Source organism: Nannobrachium achirus (genome assembly GCF_963921795.1).
Source record: "Nannobrachium achirus genome assembly, chromosome: 10".
Taxonomy (NCBI): domain Eukaryota; kingdom Metazoa; phylum Chordata; class Actinopteri; order Myctophiformes; family Myctophidae; genus Nannobrachium; species Nannobrachium achirus.
Window position 1 is genome coordinate 29,948,172 of NC_137819.1, and position 24,632 is coordinate 29,972,803.

At 41.3% G+C, this 24,632-nt stretch overlaps 2 protein-coding genes across 4 annotated transcripts in view; both read left to right on the forward strand.

Moving 5' to 3' along the window:
- Nucleotides 1–3,214: 3,214 nt before the first annotated feature.
- On the forward strand, nucleotides 3,215–8,597 carry LOC308292536 (serine/threonine-protein kinase Sgk1; the record flags this gene model as incomplete). Of its 2 annotated transcripts, none has more annotated exons than XM_080734898.1 (13): nucleotides 3,215–3,290; nucleotides 3,934–4,009; nucleotides 5,088–5,166; nucleotides 5,260–5,309; nucleotides 5,416–5,473; nucleotides 5,583–5,666; nucleotides 6,069–6,200; nucleotides 6,299–6,411; nucleotides 6,593–6,716; nucleotides 6,970–7,065; nucleotides 7,531–7,686; nucleotides 7,890–7,979; nucleotides 8,430–8,597. In XM_080734898.1, the coding sequence occupies 13 exons, from the start codon at nucleotides 3,215–3,217 to the stop codon at nucleotides 8,595–8,597; spliced, it is 1,302 nt and encodes a 433-aa protein (XP_080591024.1). The 2 variants fall into 2 exon arrangements, with proteins under 2 accessions (XP_080591024.1, XP_080591025.1); XM_080734899.1 differs by having other exon boundaries at nucleotides 5,088–5,151.
- Nucleotides 8,598–14,330: 5,733 nt separating this feature from the next.
- eya3 (EYA transcriptional coactivator and phosphatase 3) overlaps nucleotides 14,331–24,632 on the forward strand; it is a 65,504-nt gene continuing 55,202 nt past the window's right edge. For both annotated transcript variants that reach the window (XM_080734377.1, XM_080734378.1), the window contains exon 1: nucleotides 14,331–14,451. The gene's annotated coding sequence lies outside the window, so the exon portion shown is untranslated. The remainder of the gene's footprint in view (nucleotides 14,452–24,632) is intronic.

The window sequence follows — 24,632 nt, forward strand, 5'->3', positions numbered from 1 at the left end:
GTCTTTACAAACGGAAGGCCCGCCTGTACCACCTGCCCACTTGGCATCAATAACACAATTTCACAGAGTGACGTGTCTTTTAGATAGGGAAGGGGCATCTGTCACTGTGTTAGTTTCAGTTTGTTAAAGCTCATTTCAGTTTTGTTTTTATCAATTAAAAATTCAGGATATATTCAGTAATGAATCCAGAAGCTGGTACTGACTTATAATTATATTAATAATATTATATAATATTATAATATTAGTTAATATTATTAATGTGATAGCATATAATAATATTATTCTTTTAGAGAAGTAGCACTGGAGCATAGCGGTAACTGACTTTCTATTTCACACTCAAACAGGCAAGGCAATAGGCATACAAACAAATTGTGAACCTATAGGTGGAAGTGGAACTATGTAAATAGTACTGTTCCGCGGAACGTCCCTAATTATTTCCAGTATTGTTGAAGTAAAGGTTATGTCATACTCATGAGACAAATGAGACGTAAAGCTTTTAATGCAACTGGGGTTGGAGAATAAGCTATATGACAAAGTATATGAGGAGTCGGTGTCGTTGAACTGGATATACAGTATCTGTGTAAATAATTCTGGACTAGGATTGTATGTCCAGGTGTCACACCAATTCTCGACATTGTGAGCCACTGGCTCCATATCAGTGAGCTCACGCTGTTTGGCCATGCAGCAAACAAAAGAATCCTTCAGTTCCTCTTTGCCAAAACAAGAACTACCGGTCAAAATTACTAGTATTGAGTTGCTTCCTTTAAAACATGCATGACTGTCACATGCCACATGAGAAGGCAAACCATGGTTTGCCCTTAGGTCGCTTTTCAGGTGTTGCTGGTTAAGTCAAACACAGCGACACTTCAGACTTACTGTTTACTATAAGGATGAAGCCACATGCAGTACAAGAAAGTACAGCAGGAAAGTTTCCTTAGTGATTGTCTCTCTTATGCAACACAGAACACAATAAAATGTGCAGTGTTTTTGTAACTCTGAGAGTTCACAAATGGCATTTGGCTACATTTGTACGTCATCAGAGTTAAATTAACACTGAGGAGTTTACTGTGTATGCTGTACTGTATATATGCCATGTTATAATGTCACAGTTATATAATCTTCGAGGTCAGTGGACCACATCTGCGGCAACTGGTCAGTTAATGCCATGGGCATGGGCTTAAAGGAGCATGATGTCATTTATAGGCTATGATTTCATTGCATTTATATAATTTCACTTGCATGCTACTTCTATGACCTTATCTTCTTATGGCCCTCTCAAGCCATGTGAGCAGATTGAACTCCTGTGAGTTACATCATGCAATGCAGAGGACAAAGAGGGATTTTCTTTATTATTATGCATGGGGAAAATGCAAAAATTGCATGGAGTTGAAGCGCTTGTATGCACGACTGCACGCTTTATTTTAAATTGAATCATATATGCCTATAAAATGACATGCCCAAAAGGTGGGACACCATGTTAGTCATAAAACATATTTGCCCTCATCTTCATCAAATAGACCTAAAGATTAAAGATACATACATTCTACATTTGAGAGATCATCTATGGCAGTAGTGGTTCCCAAGGTTTTTAGCTCAAGACCCAAAAGAGAGATTAGACGTTTGCCCTTGGACCTAAACTAGTGAAATAGACGATTTACAAGCTCATAAGGCGGTGCATTTGTTTTCTAATTCATGGAATTTCTTTGTTTTTTATTTTAATTGTTCATGAAATTAATGAACAAAATGTATTGAATTTCTATTTAATTCATGAAAAAAAAAGAATAATAATAAGCCTAATAATAATTTAAAACAAAATGTAGGAAACCAAAAATGAATGGACCCATAAAAATGGGTCCGCGACCCACAAATGGGTCTCGACCCAGTGTTTGGGAACCAGTGATCTAGACTATGGGGTACCTGCCATTATGTCCCCTTTCAAAAATCATATATTGTTTTACTAGAGTAGTGATTGTGAGAAGATTATTACAGTATCTTTCCATGGAGAGACAGGGAGGAGACCTTGTTTGGCAGTTAGTGCTGCTAAATCTTATCTCCAATGCATGATCCAATCACACATTGAGTACTGTTTCACAAACTGGTCTTGCACAGGTATAACGATTCTCAAACCCATTGAACAGCTATATAAGAGTGCGCTTAAGGTATTCGATAGGAAACCCCGCTCATATCACCATTGTAATATTCTTCAGAGGTACCGTTTTTTGAGTTTCGCTAATTTTAAGGTATTTAAACAGGTCAGTATCATATATAAGACCCTAAATGGTCTATGCCCACCTCCCCTAAAGGAATTCATAAAAAGGAAGCCCGATAGAGGACTCAATACTAGAGCAATCACTAGAGGGGATTGCGAAGTACCGTACCGGGTAACCGCTTTTGGAAAAAACACCCTTTCAGTGCAGGGATGTTCAATCTGGAATGACCTACCTCTAACAATAAGAGACTGTTTGTCATTTCCATCCTTCAAGTTCAATCTAAAAAAATGGTTAGTTGACAATCAAACCTGTGACCATGTATAGTTTTAAGAGTACAGCCCATGTCATGTACGTATATTTTTAAACTTTTCTTTCCTAATGTAGGGTACTGTTAGTGTTAGTAATATGTGTTGTTTTTGTTGTTTTCTCTTGGTTGAGGAAAAATAGTATTTGTATGTATGTTCTTAGGCGCCCTCTCCTAATGTAGGGTTACTGTTTGTTGGTATGTATTGTTTTGTCTTCATGTGGGGACTACGGATGAAATTTAGCATTCTTGCTAATTCCGGCTTATTTACATTGCTTTCATGTAGTGTTCATTAATATGCATTGTCCCGTCTAAATAAACAAATAAAGTAAAGTAAAGTAAAAGGAGGGGGGACCATAGGGGGGGACCTATGCGGTGAGCGCTCTTCGTCATTCCCCCGCCTCCTGCAGTCAAACTAGAGAGCTGCGGAATCCCGTGACATCACATCTCCGGCAGTTGCCCTGGTTACACGAGTGATGTCAGTAGTGTTTCGCCTCCGAACGATACCACGTGTCCCGTATAATAACCGAGTGCTTGTCGCGCAGTGGGCAGCATTTAGAACTGTAGTGCCCCACAGGAGCGAAGTGGGCCAATTAGACTGAATGAACAACGATAGTGGCCCATTTCATTTCCCAGGAGTTATTTTTTTTTAGTAGGAAATTAGTTTTTCCTTTGAGGTGGATTATATTTTTCGGTCATCATGGCAGTTACTGAGGCTGGATGTGATTGTGATTTGACTTACTGCAAAATGAGAGGAATTGTATCCGTTCTCACCGGTGAGCATGACATTTAGTCTTATTGTTTCTTCGACTTGATGGGTCAGAATGTGTTTGTTGTCGGACGTAAACTATAGGTTATTCTGTTTCTGTGGTCCATTATGAAACTGTAGGCCTAGCCTAGGTTTAAAAAAATTAGGTTAGGCTATTCTTTATTATCCATGCAACTGACACCAGGCGCGCTTTCTTGAATGTCAGTTCGATAACGTCTAAAGTCTAAACTCTAAATGTATTAGCTTTATTAACTAAAATAAATGTTGATTTGTATTCTGGTAGAACTATGTATTCTGGTTGAGTATCCATCGCGGCTGTAGTTGCCACAATCGTGATCGTTTGGTTGCGTAACGCAAGCCTTGAAGCCTGCAGCGTAATTGCGCATCCCGAAAATATAGGATAGGCTACCATGGCCTGAAATACGGCATTTTGAATTTAAAAAACACAAAATAGCACAACAACCCAACACATATAAAATCGTATTTCCTAGTGACAATTTTTGCATCATTCCAATCCTAGGGCTATTATTATATCTCATTCTTCACACTGGACTTGAATGGGACGCAGTGTGTGACTGTGTGACGTTTTGGCCGTTATTATAATGCTCTCCATTGACGTGTAGCCTATGTCTGCCTTTCTCCACTCACAGCTTTCATCAAGGAGAGAAAAATCGGACTGAACGACTTCATTCAGAGGCTGGTATCAACGCCACACATCTGCCAACAGTGAGTCTACAGATGAGATCTTAAACACGACACAGTTGTTCTTTTGAAGCATAAATAAATGTTGTAAAATAATATAAATAATAATGCCCACTGGCAGGCAAATCCACTCAGCCATTTGGTTTTGGCAGAACATTCCATGACGAGTAGTCTAATGTGTACAGGCAAGAAGCCAATAGGCAGGTGTAAGAATAGTTCTTTCATGTGAAGCGCGCTCCTCCCGCCCTGACCTTTTACAGCGCCTAATCATCTCAGTAATAAATCCCTTCTGTTCCCTGGACGGGGATAAACCGGTAATTCAATTATTGCGTGATATGGGTTGACCCACACATCATAGTGAACAACCCTGCATTACAAGTTGGTGTTGTCCGGTACAGTGGAAAATTACCCTAACACAGCATAGCCCCCTGCTATGTCCACAATGTAGGATCTAGATGCTTAGAAGATAGCCTACTACAGTATTGTATAAGTCCTACTGCTTGTTTAGGGTCAGCAGCTTTAGCAGTCTCAGACAGGTTAGGTAAGGTCTTATACCATCAAGTCTGTGACCTGACCTGTCCTGACCTGTCCTGTCCCTGGTCTATATACAGTATGTAGGCCTACAGATTAGGTCTGTAGGCCATTGAACATCATGTTGCCATTACACAAGAGCTAAACTTGTGAGCATCGCCTATGTCCACTAGATGCTTAGAAAAGACCACAGTAGTTGTGTGTACTGTGTAGACAAGTCCTATTCTGCTGACGTCACTCGAGACTTCTGAAAAGCATTAGACCGAATAAGAGTTCGGAAATGTGCACGTTGTAAAGTCCAACTCACCGAACATTTCGGTCAAAGTTGGACAGGCCTTTAGTCTGTAGGCCATTGAACATCATGTTTCCATTACACAAGAGCAAAACTTGTGATTTCCGTGTGACCTATTGCAAACCAAATAAACACATCCATGTTGGATCATTTAGTGCCAAAAACATACATATAGTGCTAAAATACATCTTTATAAAATACATCTTTATATGTGGCCAGTTGACACATATGATAGCAATAGGGGTAAAAGCAAATAACCTAAACTCTCCTTTTCCCCAGTGCTGAAGTATCGAACTTTCTGAAAATTGACGAGAATCTAAATGAAGACCTGGGGGAAGATGAAGGTCCTCACAACCCGGTGAGCATAATATGCACAGTAACTGAACTTGATAAGATAATTGCTATATATTTCGTTATAGAGCACTGGAATTTTTGTATTCATGTTTTTCAGATGTGTCTGAATTCAAGGCCCTCAAGAACCTCACTGGCTGAGGAGACTCAGTAAGTGGTCAAATCCTTTTTACAGTGTGTGTGAATTTGTGTGTCGACCAGTGTACTCTGTCTCGACCAGTGTAATCCTAATGTTTGGTCTTTTCCTGTCCATCAGGATCAAACCCTGTGATTTTGACTACCTCAGAATCATTGGCAAAGGCAGCTTTGGAAAGGTGAGCATCTGTCTGATTATGTAACTTTTCATCTGCTCACCAGCTGTTCATGAAATCTCTCACAGTTTATTTGGTGCCAAAGCTGATGTCATTGTCTACCTGGTTACAGGTTCTGTTGGCTAGACACAAGGAAACTGGAGAGTACTATGCCATCAAAGTCCTCCAGAAGAAAATCATCATGAAAAAGAAAGAGGTCAGTTGGCAGAGGGACTGTAGCGCCCAGGATTACATTAGATAATTGACACTGGGTCATAAATGGTTTACAAAAAAGTGGGATAAAGTTTAGAATAATTAAAAAATATATATACATTAGCCTGCATCTGCAACAAACCCATTTTCTTCACACCCTGAACCAATCTTAACCACTTAAGCCCTATATACTTTGTCATATGACAATTGCCAAAAATAGCCCACAAGCTCACAATAGGTCACAGATATGTTGAGCTTGAAAAGTTGAATTTCTTTTTTGCCTAGAATGATGTGTCCAGAATAGGGATGCCAGGTTGAAAGTGGTGAAAGAGAGCCACAGTGACACTGTTGATTTCATTGCGAAGGATATATTCTCATCTCTGTACCCACCTCGACCTTCTTTCAGCAAAAGCATATCATGGCAGAGCGAAGCGTGCTAATGAAGAATATCAAACATCCATTCCTGGTGGGGCTGCACTACTCCTTCCAGACAACAGAGAAGCTCTACTTTGTTCTTGACTATGTCAATGGCGGAGAAGTAAGCCAAAACTCTTAACCCTTCAGTGTTACGCACAGAACTGTCAGAATAACAAAATGTCATATAGATTTTATAACACACTTTCCACGTTCCCTTAGCTCTTCTACCATCTTCAGAGGGAAAGGGTCTTCCTTGAGGGTAGAGCAAGATTCTATGCTGCTGAAATTGCCAGTGCACTTGGCTACCTCCACTCCCTGCATATCGTTTACAGGTATGGGTACTATGAACAGTCTACAGCACCCCCTAGTGGGCATTTACACACAGAGCTAAATAGAGGAGTTGGAGCAGAAACGATTTTGATGATTTTGGAGTAAACACTGTGATATAATTTGTTCTTTGATATAACTTGTTCAGATAAGCTGTGGTGATCAATATTATTTTTTACTTTACAGGGATCTCAAGCCTGAGAACATCCTGCTGGACGCAGAGGGCCATATCGTTCTGACAGACTTTGGTCTCTGTAAAGAGGGCCTGGAACCCAACGACACCACAACGACCTTCTGTGGAACCCCTGAGGTACAAAACAGAAATATACTTGCATTTTTTACACCTTTGAAACATATTTCAGGAATTACAAATAACGAAAAGAGCGGCCGAGAGTCTAGTCGGTGAGTCGGTGACGGGCCTACCGTTTTGACCATCTGTTTGCCTGTGTGCATTTATGCCCATACTTGGAGATATCTGTATGTCAATTAGTAGATGGGATGGGATGATTAATGATAAGGTTTGGACCATGGTTGATTTTTTTCTTCTTTCTTGTTGTTCACAGTACTTGGCTCCTGAGGTTCTCCAGAAGCAGGCTTATGACCGCACTGTTGACTGGTGGTGCCTGGGATGTGTGCTCTATGAGATGCTCTATGGACTGGTGAGTGAAATCACTTAATGCAATGCCCTATGAATTTGTTTTGCCGTATCGTCGCTATCGGAGAGAAACCCATTTAAGTTTTTTCATAAAATGAATACAAAGCTCAAATTATGCAAAATTAGCAAAAAATAGACGATCTACAAGCTCACAACACATCACGATGTGACGCGCAGTGAGCTCATAGATCGTCTATTTCTTTTTTAAATATTTTTGACAAATGTTGATTTTTTTTCTCACCTTATATGATGAATAATGACTTGCCCAAAATTGAGTCAGGTTGAAAGTGGTTAAGTCTGCCTGTGGGTTTATACATATTTAACCAATGAAAATGATTAACAAGAACGATTATTTTATTTTTCATTTCCTGAGCTACACTAGTAGGTTTTTTCCCCAACAGCCATCTTTTGTAACGTGTTTTCATTCACCAATAGAATTCTAAACAAAATGTTGTTTCTCCCCAAACAGCCCCCATTCTACAGCCGCAATACTTCCGAGATGTACAATAATATCCTGCACAAGGCTCCAGTGCTCAAGCCCAATGTGTCCAACGCAGGCAGGGAAATCTTGGAGGGGCTCTTGCAGAAGGACCGTACCAAGAGGCTGGGCGCGCATGAGGATTTTGTAAGTCTACTCAGCTGCACCTTGCTACCACTTGCTAGTGATGATGTAAATCTAGGAAGACTTATGTCTGCACACATTGTTAGTGCTCAGATTTAATATCAGATGATCTAAACGCGATCTTATAAAAAAGGTGATCATGATGACCCTTAAAGGTTCAAGCAAGCGGTTTTATACTGGTCTTACGTTCTCTTGTCGTCCGACAGCTGGAGCTCAAGTTCCATTCCTTCTTCTCCCCCATTAACTGGGACGACCTCATGGCGAGGAACATCACACCTCCATTTGCCCCCTCGGTGGTAAGTTTACATATCAAAATGAAATACTACATGAGAACACTTAAAGAGGCGGTGCCATAGTTTTGTACTTTTTCTGGTTTTCATGTGTCTAGGAGGTTGACTTCATTAGACCCCCTGGTGTGGTTGTTTATGAGCAATTATGTATTCCCTTTGTATTTGGGGTTTCTTCCTGGAGGCTGACACCTTGTGGGTCAAAATTGCAGATCCAAAAGATGATATAATGACATCATATAATCATCCCCTCCCCTTTTACCATTCACCCAACACTGTGGGTGTGGCTAACTTCAGCTGGGTCACCACCCACCATGACAAAAAATCCTCCTCCTAGTATAATCATAATACCTGATAATCATGTTTTAGGGGGGAAAAATCATGCCACTGCATCTTTAACGATGGATTGTTTTCATTTCAATGCATGTCTCTAATGTGTCATCCTTGTTGGCTTCACAGTCTGGCCCTACCGACCTCAAACACTTTGACCCCGAGTTCACCCTCCTCCCTGTGACGTCATCTCTATGCAACACAGATTGCCTGTTTATTACCAACAGTGTCAAGGAGGCTGCTGGAGCTTTCCCAGGCTTTTCATATGGACCTCCTGCTGAGCTCTACTTCATGTGACTACTTTCGGTTGGACCAGGCCTCTGACACATTCTCTATTTCTGACTGTAGCAGCATGGGGAATTCCCTCAACACAGGACTATACAGAGTAGACCTGGGGATGTACATGCATTTATAATATCGGCCAGCAGATGGCAGAAGAGGACAGCATACGCACAAGTAAATGGAAAAGGCTCTTGGAACTCAGGAGGACAAACACTGCCTTGGTTTGTTTATACAGTATGGGGAGCACGATGGAGGGGTGTCATACATGGCCTGTTGACAGGATCTCAATGACTTGACAGATTCTTCTTGAAAGATTGTGAGCATTAAGTGGGGAGATGGCGCAGGACTGTCATCTCTCAACACCAATGGCTTACTTTTCCACCTCCAACCCCACGACTGATAAGGGTGTGCCAAGTTTGGAAATGCACTTTTGTACTCAAGGGACATTGCTCTGTGATGGCTTTGGACCTCAGAAATTATTGATGAAGACACTTTAAGAGAAGTGCCTGTGGTACTAAAGTGTGGACTGTAGCTTGGCAAGAACCAGCTTTATCAAAACGTAAGATGAAAAGATTTCAGAACATGGGATTTGCCCCAATGTCTTCACAATGTCTGCATATGAAAGATAGTTATTTGTGTCGAGATTCACTTTGCATTTATTGTTATTTCCATGTAAACTTTCCATGTCCAATTGCACTTGAGGGAATAAGGGTCAAGATAATGAAATTATGTAAATCTCACAACTCTAATTCCTGTAGAACAAATTAAAAAGTAAAAAAGGATATGGCAGTTCAGTTCTATATTACTAGTGATAATTATCGAACGGACCAAACAATGACTACTATACTCAACCAAACATTTATTCTGACCAGTTTGCTATCTCTGAAAAACAAAGCTGTACTGTATAGAAAATGCATTTAGTTTCAACTAAATGGTTTTCCCTGCTCTAGTAACCACAGCCATTCACACTTCACAGACCTTCATGACCTTGTATCAAATCTTATATATTTACAGATTCTTAACTCCCATTAAGTGCATACACCTGTTCAGAAATGTAGCCTGTGCATGGGTCTTATTTTTGTATGTTTAAACTTCTTCCAATTTGCTCATATTTCATACCAGATACAGTCAGATATGTCAATATATCTGCTGTTTGCAGACTTGCTGAAATATGTTCATAAATCCAGAGAATGCGATATACAGTCTAACCAGCAATAACAGGCCTGCAGTAATGATAGCACATTCATCAATACCATTTATTTTGAGTAAAGTGATTGCTGTTTTATGGCAACCATGAGAGAATCTGCTATACTAGTTTTATATTATATACGTATGTACAGATATAGAAATTCTGTTCATGTGTGTTTAAGTGTACACATTTCAAAGATGGAAAGTGGTATTAATGAAATATTTTCTTTATTGTGTTGTATGTTTGCTTTATTTATACGTCATGAACATCCAGTCCAGTCTTGACATTCTGATCATTATTTCCAGAGAAACATGTGACACTGTCCCTTTTGGAAGAAGCCTCGATTTGGTTTTAGGATCCAAACATCAACCAAATAAACTAATTAATAATTAAAGTTCTGGACAAAAACATGGTTGTGCCTGTGTCCTGTCTTGGGTAGGGGTCGGCGGGTATCTAGAAAACTAAAGCATTTTCAGGGATTTGCTAACCCGTTCCCTAACCCAACGGTATGAAATAGCACACACCAGTGGTTCTAAAAGTGGGGTCCTTAGGGGGAATGTCATTGTCCATAGCAAAATGAGGAAGGGTTTAACCATTTAAATTTTATACCGTAATTTGGCTATTTGAAAATAGCTACAAGCTCACAATGTGTAGCGATGTGACACGTACTGGCTACTGGGGTGAGCTTGTTGATCATTGGTAGGGTATTTGAAATATCTAGAACAATTGTGTTCAAAAGAACACAAAACATTAATCTTCACAAATACTTAGTTTCCATACAATCAATTATTTGCATTGCAAAACAATTTGATACCAATTATCTGCATTGTAAACGATACAAAACCAAACGATACAATATTTTGCTGTTTGCATATCGATGTAGTAGATCGTTGCAAATTAAAATCAAATTTTCTATGCAGTTACTATATCGTCACACCCCTAGTACCTACCCCAGGAGACACGGGGAGAACATGCATACTCCACACAGAAAGGCCCTTTTGCCAACCCCACCCACCTAGGGTATGGGCACTGATGACGCAGAGGAAAGAACACAGCGTCCCCAGCGGGAATCAAACCCAGGATCTTCTAGCCTGTGAGGCGACAATGCTACCGACTGTGGCTGTGCCACCATGTAATTTTTTTTATTGATAGGACAGTAGACTGACAGGAAATGGGGAGAGAGATGGGGAGTGACACGCAGAAAGTTGGACGGAATCGGGACTCGAACCAGCAACACGCTGACAGGCTACAATGAGCCTATGTGGCATGCGCCTGGACCGGTAGGAAGGTCCAACAAACTGGAGGTTGAAAAGGCTCTTAGCTCTGAACTTGAAAAGATTTGCACCTGGATCAATGACAACAAAAACAAGGCTGCAAACAGCCCAAAACAAACTGATTAGGCGTCTTCCATCTCCGGCTCACCTTACTACTGATTTTTAAGTGTGGGGTAGCTCACGCCACGGTAGCTGACAGAGTACATACAGCATCTTGCAATTGGCCTGGTGTACAAGATACACTACACCGGGGGTTTTCTAAGTGGGTGACAGGGTGCCGCGACGGCAGTCAAGGGGTGCTACGAGATCATTTGATAATATTTTGAATTTATTTGAACACTTAAACAAATATTTGGTATCATTTTAAACTTGAAAGTACAGAGTTATTTTCAGTAAGTTTTGACCAACATGGTAATTATCTCAATGTTTTCCTTGCGACATAATCTCTAAAATATGCCATGAATATAAGGTACTGGGAGTGAAAATTATGAATGTCATGTAGGTAATATTATAATATAATGTAGGCGTACCTCGGATGAAAAATATATTTATAGGGGTGCCCTGAGCCCAAATAGTTTGGGAACCCCTGCACTACACCACTAAGATACCCATTTAGCAGACAAAATACTTCCAAAACGTCAAGGATGTTCACATTTACAACACCAGAGGCAGCTCCACAGATCACATCCAACCCAGATCTGGCTCAAACAATGGGTTAAATTTGTTCTCTTGCTATGCCACAAAAATGCTCTGAAAAGTGACTTACAAGCAGGCCGACTTTTCTTGGATGATATTTTCTTTATAGTACTGTGTTTTATTTGTCTGTCATTCAATGTTGTATGAGTTAGAAAAAAGGACCCCAATTGAAACAAGCCTGGAGGTGTTTATCCTTTTAGTTGACCTTGTACCAGTGAACTGTACCATGTACCTTTTCCTAATGCAAACTTCAACCAATCAATCAGGTTACTTCCTCATTTCCTGGTCTGTTTGATGCCAGTGCAAGAGGCAATTTTCAGAGTAAAATACCAATCTGTTTTATGCCCTGCCCAGTTTTCAGACTGTTTTTTTTTTATCGAAACCAACATTTTGGCCATCTTTTTTCCCACGTTAACAACCAACCGCAACGAGAGTCACATGCAAATTACCGTATTTTCCGGACTATAAGGCGCACTTAAAAGCCTTTTTCTCAAAAAACGACAGTGTGCCTTATAGTCCAGTGCGCCTTATATATGGATCATTCATTGACATTGACATTCCCTTTAGCACAGCTCCATCTGTTGGATGCATAACGCAACGGTAGTATCTATTATGTGCGCCTTATAGTCCGATGCGCCTTATATATGAAAACAGTTCGAAAATAGACCATTCATTGACAGTGCGCCTTATAGTCCGGTGCGCCTTATAGTCCGGAAAATACGGTAATTTCCGTCCTTGTCCCTTTTATGCTCATACTGTATATGGAGATCCCTGATGTCATCAATATTAAGACCATATCTGGGAATGCCCATATATGAACATATTGCGTGTTTTGTCAGTCTCATGTGGTCTATGACATCAATGATGTGAGACGTCAGTCATCTCCATATTTGGGAAAATATGGCCACATTTCACCCAGGCGGATGTGTGCACGCGCCTGCTTCTTGCCCTTAGAGCGTTTTACTGGTAATATCTAATAATATTTACATTCACACTTGTTCTCCTGCTATTTAGGCATATATAGTCTGGAGATTTTGGCATACTGGATTTCGTCAAGGGTCCTGCTTGGCCTTCCTTCTTGGGCCCACCTTGGCTCACGGTAGACAGAGTACAGCATCTTACAATGGGCCTGGTGTACAAGATACACTACACCACCAAGATACCCATACCATGTACCTGACAAAATACTTCCTAAACGTCAAGGACGTCCACAATTACAACAGAGGCAGCTCCACAAATCACGTTCAACCCAGATTTGACTCTAAAAAAAGGCTCTAATTCGTTCTCCTAAAGTACTATACCACTATAATTGACTTAGCCCATCCGATTCCTTACCTCCCCTTTTCCACTGTAAATATTTTTATTTTTCTCTTCCTCTTAACTGCTTCTTTCTTTTTTTGCTATTGATACTGTATTCTATCCGTCTGTCTTCCAATGTAAAGGGATCCTGCAAAGCTTACTAGAGGATTTCCTTTTGAACCAGTGAGCTGTTAGTAGGCTGCTGTCATGAAACTGTACTGTTTTCCTATGCAACCTGAACCTTCTAATAAAATCTTTGTTAAGTTGGAAATTCACTCTAAATCTCTAACTATAACTAAAAGAATATGGTTCCAGAACGGTGATGTGTAGATGTCCAAGCGTTTATTTTAGAAGGCAGTAACAGAATAATCCAAGAAATAGCGTCCAGCATAGCATAAGCCTGTACAGAGAGTCACAGGCAGCACAGAGTGCCCATGAGCAGAGCCCTGTCCCCTCCACGGTGCGACAGGCAGGTAACTGTCCTTAACTTCAAGACCACATTGGCTTTACATACAATGTCGAATACACACATCACAGGGGCCTAGACAGACAGCTGTTCAGATCAGGAAGACCAAAGTGAGAGATTTGACACCAAGGAACAGGACATTCATTTGACTTGACAGGAGGCAAAAGGGAGACACAGTGACAGCTGTTGTAGAAGTTAGGCCCACATGTACATATTTTAGCAGACTGCTTATTGTCCAAAATATAGTTTTACAGTTCAGACATACCCTGTGTAGCTAGCCCTGAATACATGACTATCATATGATAGTCATGTATTCAGGGCTACCTGTGTAGCCTACTAACATAAACAGAAATACATACAAAATGCTACATGTTTAAACAAAAACTTCCTAGCTATCAATCTTCAATCAATCAAATCAATCATCGGCTGACTATCTAATGTCATACAATATAGTAATTTAAATTTGCATAGGCCAATAATATCCATAAATTATAACTGCTTGTAGAGTGCTTTTACTTATTGGGACGTTTTCTAAAAAGTTCCAAAGTAAAAGCACTTATAAAGCAGTTATAATTTATGGCTAGGCCAATAATATTATTTAAAGCAATAGCTTTCATGATCATACCTTTTTGTTGGAATCTTGACCTGACTTTAATAGTTACTTATAAGGATATTAATAATAATAATATAACAATCAGATCTTCCTGGTCAACATCTATGTGTTAATGCATTATAACCTGATCATGTATTTATATGGGTATGCAACTGACTCATCCCTCCGCCTAACGAAAGGAGGGATTCTCAATGGACGTTTTGCGTTTGCGCAGTTGTGCGAGCACCAAAACTTCCTGCAAAATAGTGGTCCCTAACAACAGACAAAGCTCAACAGTGTGGATACAAGTGAAGACATTTACTTTTAAATATAGCACATTTACCTCCTCAATGGTAAGGTCAACATGTCGTTTTTTTGCAATTCATAAATGCATGACTTACGATAGATTGTACAGTTAGTGCTGTGACAGTGAGTGATGTGGGGCCATTTCACTCGATCCCTGCTAAGACTGGACCCGACTATTATCTGGAGCCTTTAAAAAACTTTTGTGTATATCTGGGTCAATTGTTCGTCTAATATTTACCGTGATGCGTTGGCTGCAAGAGTATGTGGAACACGTTTATTACCATGTAGAAACCCACATGCCAGGAGAATAAATATAGGGACTTTGCTATATTTGAAAAGCGAGCAAGGTAACGAAACGTTGCCGTGCCTGGCTATGGTTGGGTTCTTGTCTTTATCAGCTAGCTAGCTAGCTTGTGCTGCTGTGCACTGTGTCCAGCTACTGGTACAATTCATCCCCTGCACCCGAAACAATCCCTTTATACTCAGTTTGGCCTCTCTTAACTTATGTGGTTGCATCTCATAATACCCAAAAGTTTGCATTGCAACATATCATGGCGATAGCTGCACATTAGCATTCCAGGAAATAGTCGAGACTTGAGTATAGCCATGGTATAGCTCACCTTCAGACGATAAGGTCCTTGGCCGCGTTCAGCTGCAGGCTGCAGCATGATTGACCAACAAGGTGGGCCAGGTACTGGTAGTGGTAGTGGTAGGAGCATTGCTTTCTGCTTGCCTTTACACGCAAGGTGGCTCAACGTGTTCAAAAATGCAGCCTGAACGTGCGCTGGTATACTGTCAGCAAAAAACAACAACAACATGAAAACAGGCACGGACTGGACTGCCATGGCATTCACTAGTGTCATTTCTGTTCTTCAGTCGTAGAAGCATGATTAACACTTAACAGAATCATATAAGCGAGGCCTCATTAAGTTGTTAGTGTGAGGTTCATACAAGAAGTTTAAGTTCATCAATGTCAGTCAGTCTGTTAACAACACAAGATAGGTAGAGGTAGTACTAGGTACTGGAGTGGACATACATATTTGGTCTCTCTAGTCTAGTCTAGTGCAGCAACATCGCCTAGCATTCTCTACTAGCTAGTGTAGACTACTACTAGACAACAAAAGTAATGTACCGTATGCAACATAGGGTGTAGATACATACAGCACTACATCTAGAGCAGGCAAAGTTGTGCATGTGCACCAATTATAGTAATACAATTACAATATGATGACATGCCTGTGCCCATGATAACAATGCCAGTGATAGAATACAATAAGTCTTAATAGACATTGTTTGCCTATGTGTGGTTAGGTGTGAAGAAGGTCTGTACAGCACTGTCTCCCTTGCCAGTTTGGACCTACAGTATATTCTGATGCTGCCTTCTGTCTTTTCTGAGAAGCTTCAGTGTCATCTGACAAATAGCTGTCCCTGATTAGGAATACTCCGGGATGGGACATTTTACTTCCCATTCCTCCAGGTTGTAGGATAAAAGCTCTTGTTCTCTTGTGAAAACCTAGGCAATGGCATAGCATAGTTAACGGCGGGCCCCAGTGCAGGCTATTTAGGATGGACTCCCTGAACCCCCTCCCATTGTACACTTTATGAAACACACATACTGCACATGTGGATTTCACAAATATCACGCATATGATTAAAAACTTGTATTACAGTCATCTATTCAAAACCAGTACATGTTTAAAACAGTACATGTTGGCCTTTACCTTCAAAACAAAACACTGGAAAAAGTTTACATGCTCTACAGTAGGTACATTGTATATACAGGTGCACTGTATACGTTACATTATACGTCTAAATGCGCTGCACACTGCCAGACACAGTCTTGCATATCACTCTTTAGTTGTCACATTATGAATTAGACTTGTTGACATTAGACATTCTGTAGCAATCATCATTGCATGCATATGAAATTTGAGTTATTTTCGCATTGTTCATTTGTCAGGAAAATGGTGAAAGTTTGCACACACTAGAGATGGACCGATTGCAAAATTCTTGGCCGATACCGATCCACCGGTTTTATGAAGGTCTGACCTGCCAAAACCGATTTTTCCGATACCGATTTCTTTAGCTAAGAACTAGGAAATAGGGTTGCTCCAATACCCTTTTGTTTCAGGCCAAGTAGGCCTACAAGACATACTTCAATTTGAGTACCAATAAGCTAGAAGAACACTAATGCCAAATCAATCACAATAGTACAATATCCAAAATCACAGACAATATCCAGTCTAATATGACCGTCTGGACTAGGCAGGAGGAAAGCAGGTGACACATGCTTTTTTCCCCCCTTCTTTTTGGAGACGACATTGACACAGGATTATGGAATATATCCTTACATTGCAAAGGTAATCAGCACCATCTGTATTCTGTAGGCTGCCTCCAAGTAGACTGGCTGCTACTTGCTAATGTTTACTTTAGTCACAGGACCGAGCATCATGCTGTGCAGTGCAAGAGATACAATTGGCCGATTTTGGCATATTTATGTCAGTGACCTGCCGATCACCGATTTGGCCGGTTTGATATGATACCTGCCGATTTCTGATATTGGCCGATACCGATGTCCATCCCTAGCACACACTCCCAGTGGAACTATTATTTCCCACTTATATCATTATGCGACTCCCCATATTGGCCATTTGCAGGCCTTGGTATAGCCGCAAATTCTCAAAATTCTCTTTTTTGTAATATGTTGAAACCAGAGTTACAATACCAACCATTGGCAGCCAATACATCCAAACTGTTAATTTGCTATCTGATCGTATTAAACGACCTGTCCTGCATTATGCAGGTCGTTTGCATTATGTGCAATTTAGAAACGGGCGATACACAGGACCGTTGCGTTGAGTGAGTTCCCAAGAGCGCTTCCAAATTCCAACACTTTTATTGACAGAAAGTAGCTCATAACATGTCTAGCCAGTGGATTTTTATGAAACAAACACTTTGCAGATAGAAAGAGGATAATTCAAGCTTTCCATACAGCCGCAATGTTGGTGAGCAATTTGTGGCTAGCCTTGATGGTATCAGGTCACTTCGCCAAAAATCCAACTTGCCAAATTGTCCACGCTCATTGGCAGGCTTGCCAATGCTCCTGGATTTGCCAAGATGATTGGCATTTCTCCTGGATTTCTCCTGGATTTGGTATCAAACTCCCAAAATTCACCAGAACACAGGAAATTACTTCTACTATGTTAATTTCTTTCTGGGGGAGGACCCCCAGACCCCTGCTTTAGGGGTGGGGGCAATGCATGCAAGATCATACAGATATTCACTTAAGGAATGACTTTAAGATTAGAAGTCATTATTAAGGATGTCTTACTTTGTTTGTCATCAAATCTCTACACCTACATTTGGCATTTTAAGGCTGAAATTGTACCCATGCTAGCAAAGCAAGTCTGATAAAAGTATCAAACATGCACAACATTCACCAGAACACAGGAAATTAAATGTACTATGTTAAAAAATGTTTCCCCGGTTGGGGAGTAACGCGCACCCCCTAAAAAATAAATGTCCTGGATTCTGACAGTCCAATGTTATCAACCCTGCTCATTGGCGAGGTGTCCTAGCAAGTTGATTTGGCAAGTTGGATTTTTGGAGAAGTGACCAGTATTCGCCTTGGTAGGCAATCAAACCTGGCAGAGACCTGATGCGTCAAGGAGCGCATCTTTTTAGTTTAACACTGCAGTTGATCTCAAGTGTCTCAAATTATCCCAATTATCATGTCATTAAAATGCAAACATATTCTTCGCAAGTTACTTTCAAATAGGATTATTATATTTATTGTTTAGGATTATTTATTTTTGTGTTTTTGGAGAATAATTGCTTTGTATAAGATCTAACTATAGTAAGTAAAGAGGCTAATTGTAAGGGTGGCCTTATTTTCCTCTGAATGTCAGGGTGCTTCTGGGATCATTAATAGAGAGCTTGCATAAGCTGACATCTGCTTTGAAATTGTGGTATCCGGTTGATGGCACGTGTGAACCATTAACAAGTGCTTGACATATTAGGAGGCTTTTGAATGTCGCGTCTGACCTATTTTAAGTTTTTTTTTCACCTTATGGCAGTTATATAAATGTCAAAAAGTAAAAGTACATTTACTCAATTACATTTTCAATAATGTTACTTATACTCCACTACATCTCAGAGGCAAATATTGTCCTAATTACACCACTACAATTATTTGAAAACGTAAATAACTAGATACTTTGTAATTAATTACTTTGTAATTATTATTACAAAAATAATTCACACCTTTATACTGTGTGTGTGTGTGTGTGTGTGTGTGTGTGCGTGTGTGTGTGTGCGCGCGTGTATATATATGTTACAGTCAGTTTGGGTAACTCAGTGAGATTTGGGTAAGAGCGCTCGTTTTGTAGTTCACAACACACCCCTAACACCACCTGGATCAATTCACCTTGATGGTCTCTTATCAGCGCACCTGTGTAATTTTGCGTATTCACCATGAGATGGCGACAACAGCCATTCACTTGTGCAGTCGCTGACGTCATTCGTTTGCGACACCTCTTTCGTTGTTTATCTACTAGCCTAGCTCAGCTGTGTTTAGCCATTAGCTTACTATGCCTAACTCTAACCCTAACCTTAACCTTAGTAAAACTATGCCTAACCTCCGTGAGGCCCGTGGGGTGAGGCGCTATGACGCTATCATTCCTGCCGACGCTACGTTGTCGTTGTCGTGGATCAAAGCGACCACTTGTTCCACCCCGCGCCACACGACAAGCGCTCCTGTTCTCAATTTCACTGAAACTCAAAAAAACTGTGACATATACACACACATACACTTTGGCAATTTGAAAATAGACGATCTACAAGCACACTGCGTGAGCTTGCTCTGCTATTTTCAATTTCTTTTATACATTTGAAAACTTGTGAAATGGGACCTTCTGCTGGAGGAGTACTATTCATTAAGTGTGCCTATGCATAGCATGGGCAGACTTATTGTTATCACTCATACTTAAGCCAGACATGGAGACACACACACATGTATTTCCCCAAAGTTTGGCACGCTACTCCTCCCACAGTTTTTGCACCACACACTCGCGCCATATGTCAAATCGACCGGCTTACGCGGGAATCGTGTGCTATCAACTTGCTAAGAGAAAGGTTCTATAGTTTAATTGATATGAATTTATTAAGAAATTAATTAACCCTTACCTGTCCCCATTGACTTATAATGGGAATCGCATTCAATAATTTTTCTCTCGCAAACCATAGGGGCTACAGTTTCAAGACTCAGAGAGGAGGTTCATAATGATTACAAGGAATAAATAAAAAATAATAGCGTCATTTGGCCTCATGGTGGCGCTATAACAGCCCAGTGTACGTTTTGGCCTGTAACTGTTGAACCGTAGGTCGGAAAATTAAACTTATTTTTTCCCCGGATTCCTTGGGCCAAGACGCATCTCCCCATATAGGCCACGCCCATTTGCGCCAGGATAGATTTTCCGCCATCTTGAATTTTCTCCGAAACACACTTTTTGCTCCTTTTCCTACATATTTTCTTCAAATGTCTTAAAAACCGGTACACGTGATCTATGAAGCCACGCGATAAACATAGTCAAAGGATATTTCGATAGTCTATACCGTTCATTCGTAACGTGCTTCCAAAGTTAGCGGGAGGGGCCCGTTTTGCAAACAATAGCCATAAATCACAAACAAAAGGTCCATTCAACACTGAATTTCAACCACAGTTCGGGGGTGGCATACTCAACGAATCCCAAAAAGCATTTCCACTTGGCCACATGGTGGCGCTATAACGGACCGCTTGCCTCGTAACTCTTGAACCGTAGGTCACAGAATTACAATTCTTTTTTCCCTGGATTCCTTGGGTCACGACGCATCTCTCCATATAGGATACGCCAATTTGCACATGGGAAGATTTTCCGCCATCTTGAATTTTCTCCTAAACACACTTTTTACTCCTTTTGCTACAAATTTTCTTCAAATGTCTTAAAAACCGGTACACATGATCTTTAAAGCCATGCGATAAACATAGTCAAAGGATATCTCGATAATCCGTACCGTTCGTTCGTAACACGCTTCCAAAGTTAGCGGGAGGGGCCCGTTCGCTAACAATAGCCATAAATCACAAACAATAGGTCGAGTCAACACTGAATTTCAACCACAGGTCGGGGGTGGCATACTCAACGATTCCCCAAAAGCATTTCCACTTCGACCCCTAGGGGGCGTCACAACCGCACGAAACGTAACCGCTTCGTGCCAGAACGCGTTTTTCACGGGGACCGACCCTCTCACGACGAAACGCAGACGACTCGGAGGATGGTCTCACAGTTTGAACCGCTTGCTTCCTTACTGTAGTGTACTGTACCTTAGTGTGCTGTATTGTACTTTACTGTACTGTACTGTATGTTATTGTACTGTGCTATACCTTACTGTGCTGTACCTTACTGCACTGTGCTGTACTTTACCTTACTGTGCTGTACTTTACTGCACTGTATTGTACTGTACCGTACCTGCACTGTATTGCACTGTACCGTATCTTACTGTATTGTACTGTATCTTCTGTACTGTACTGTACTGTACTGTACTGTACCGTACCTTACTGTGCTGTAGTGTACAGTACCTTACTGTATTGTAGTGTACTGTATCTTCTGTACGGTTTTGTGCTGTACCTTACTGTGCCGTGGTTTACTGTACCTTATTGTACTGTATTGTGCTGTACCTTACTGTACCGTAGCCATAAATCACAAACAATAGGTCGAGTCAACACTGAATTTCAACCACAGGTCGGGGGTGGCATACTCAACGAATCCCCAAAAGCATTTCCACTTCGACCCCTAGGGGGCGTCACAAACGCGCAAAACGTAACCGTTTCGTGCCAGAACGCGTTTTTCACGGGGACCGACCCTCTCACGACGCAACGCGGACGACTCGGCGGACGGTCTCACGGTCCGAACCGCCGCACAAGGTCGCGCATTTAGCGCGCTGCAGGCACACTTGTCAAAATTGACTCTGTCAATTCTAGTATTGACTTTACAAGCGCACTCTCTAAACTTCAGCACGCTACTCCTCCCACAGTTTTTGCACCACACACTCGCGCCATATGTCAAAACGACCGGCTTACTCGGGAATCGTGTGCTAGTAACTTGCTAAGAGAAAGGTTCTATAGTTTAATTGATATTAATTTATTAGTGAATTAATTTTTCCCCATTGACTTATAATGGGACAATGCAAAAAGTCACATTCAAGTATTTTTCTCTCGCAAACCATAGGGGCTACAGTTTCAAACCTCGGAGAGGAGGTTCATAATGATTTCAAGGATTAAATAAAAAATAATAGTGTCACTTGGCCTCATGGTGGCGCTATAACAGCCCAGTTTACGTTTTGGCCTGTAACTGTTGAACCGTAGGTCGGAAAATTAAAATTCTTTTTTCCCTGGATTCCTTGGGTCAAGACGCATCTCTCGATATAGGCCACGCCCATTTGCGTAGGGATAGATTTTCCGCCATCTTGAATTTTCTCCAAAACACACTTTTTGCTCCTTTTCCTACATATTTTCTTCAAATGTCTTAAAAACCGGTACACATGATCTATGAAGCCACGCGATAAACACAGTCAAAGGATATTTCGATAGTCCCTACCGTTCGTTCGTAACGCGCTTCCAAAGTTTGCGGGAGGGGCACGTTTCGCAAACGATAGCCATAAATCACAAACGATAAGTCGAGTCAACACTGAATTTCAACCACAGGTGGGGGGTGGCATACTCAACGAATCCCCAAAAGCATTTCCACTTCGACCCCTAGGGGGCGTCACAAACGCGCGAAACGTAACCGTTTCGTGCCGGAACGCGTTTTTCACGGGGACCGACCCTCTCACAACGAAACGCGGACGACTCGCCGGACGGTCTCGCGGTCCGAACCGCCGCACGAGGTCGCGCATTTATGGAGCTGCACTGCAGGCACACTTGTCAAAATTGACTCTGTCAATTCTAGTTAAGTGTGCCTATGCATAGCATTGGCAACTTATTGCAATCGCTCATATTTATGTATGTATGTATGTATGTCCATGCTTTTCCCCAAAGTTTGGCACGCTACTCCTCCCACAGTTTTCGCACCACACACTCGCGCCATATGTCAAATCGACCGGCTTACTCGGGAATGGTGTGCTAGTAACTTGCTAAGAGAAAGGTTCTATAGTTTAATTGATATGAATTTATTAGTGAATTAATTTCCCCCATTGACTTATAATGGGAATTGCCAAAACTCACATTCAATTATTTTTCGCTCGCAAACCATAGGGGCTACAGTTTCAAGACTTGGAGAGGAGGTTCATAATGATTTCAAGGATTAAATAAAAAATAATAGTGTCGTTTGGCCTCATGGTGGCGCTATAACAGCCCACTTTACCTTTTGGCCTGTAACTGTTGAACCGTAGGTCGGAAAATTAAAATTCTTTTTTCCCTGGATTCCTTGGGTCAAGACGCATCTCCCCATATAGGCCACGCCCATTTGCGCCAGGATAGATTTTCCGCCATCTTGAATTTTCTCCAAAACACACTTTTTGCTCCTTTTCCTACATATTTTCTTCAAATTGCACAAAAAACGGTACACATGATCTATGAACCCATGCAATGAACATACTCAAGGGATATTGCGATAGTCCATTACGTTCGTTCGTAACGCGCTTCCAAAGTTAGCGGGAGGGGCCCGTTTTGCAAACAATAGCCATAAATCACAAACAAAAGGTCCAGTCAACACTGAATTTCAACCACAGGTCGGGGGTGGCATACTCAACGATCCCCAAAAGCATTTCCAATTGGCCACATGGTGGCGCTATAACGGACCACTTGCCTCGTAACTCTTGAACCATAGGTCGGAGAATTAAAATTCTTTTTTCCCTGGATTCCTTGGGTCACGACGCATCTCTCCATATAGGACACGCCAATTTGCACATGGGAAGATTTTTCACCATTTCAAATTTTCTCCAAAACACACTTTTTGCATTTTTTCCTACATATTTTCTTCAAATGTCACAAAAATGGGTACACATGATCTACTAACCCATGCAATGAACATAGTCAAGGGATATGTCTATAGTCCATACCATTCGTTCGTAACGGGCTTCCAGAGTTAGCGGGAGGGGCCCGTTTTGCAAATAATAGCCATAAATCACAAACAAAACGTTGAGTCAGCAATGAATTTCAACCACAGGCTGCGGGTGGCTTACTCAAGGAATCCCCAAAAGCGTTTCCAATTCGACCCGTAGGGGGCGTCACAAACGCGCAAAACGTAATTGTCCCCATTGACTTATAATGGGAGAAAGCAGAAATTCACATTCAAGTATTTTTCTTTCGCAAAGCATAGGGGCTACAGTTTCAAACCTTGCAGAGGAGATTCATAATGATTTTAAGAATAAATCAAAAAATAATTACATCACTCATCCTCATGGTGGCGCTATAACGGCCCACTTTACGTTTTGCCCCGTAACTCTTGAACCGTAGATCGGAAAATTAAAATTATTTTTTCCCTGGATTCCTTGGGTCAAGACGCATCTCTCGATATAGGCCACGCCCATTTGCGTAGGGATAGATTTTCCGCCATCTTGAATTTTCTCCAAAACACACTTTTTGCTCCTTTTCCTACATATTTTCTTCAAATGTCTTAAAAACCGGTACACTTGATCTATGAAGCCACGCGATAAACATAGTCAAAGGATATTTCGATAGTCCATACCGTTCGTTCGTAACGCGCTTCCAAACTTAGCGGGAGGGGCACGTTTCGCAAACAATAGCCATAAATCACAAACAATAGGTCGAGTCAACACCGAATTTCAACCACAGGTCGGGGGTGGCATACTCAACGGATCCCCAAAAGCATTTCCACTTCGACCCCTAGGGGGCGTCACAAACGCGCGAAACGTAACCGTTTCGTGCCGGAACGCGTTTTTCACGGGGACCGACCCTCTCACAACGAAACGCGGACGACTCGGCGGACGGTCTCGCGGTCCGAACCGCTGCACGAGGTCGCGCATTTATGGAGCTGCACTGCAGGCACACTTGTCAAAATTGACTCTGTCAATTCTAGTGTTGAATCTACAAGCACACTTTCCCAAAGTTTGGCACGCTACTCCTCCCACAGTTTTTGCACCACACACTCGCGCCATATGTCAAATCGACCGGCTTACTCGGGAATCGTGTGCTAGTAACTTGCTAAGAGAAAGGTTCTATAGTTTAATTGAT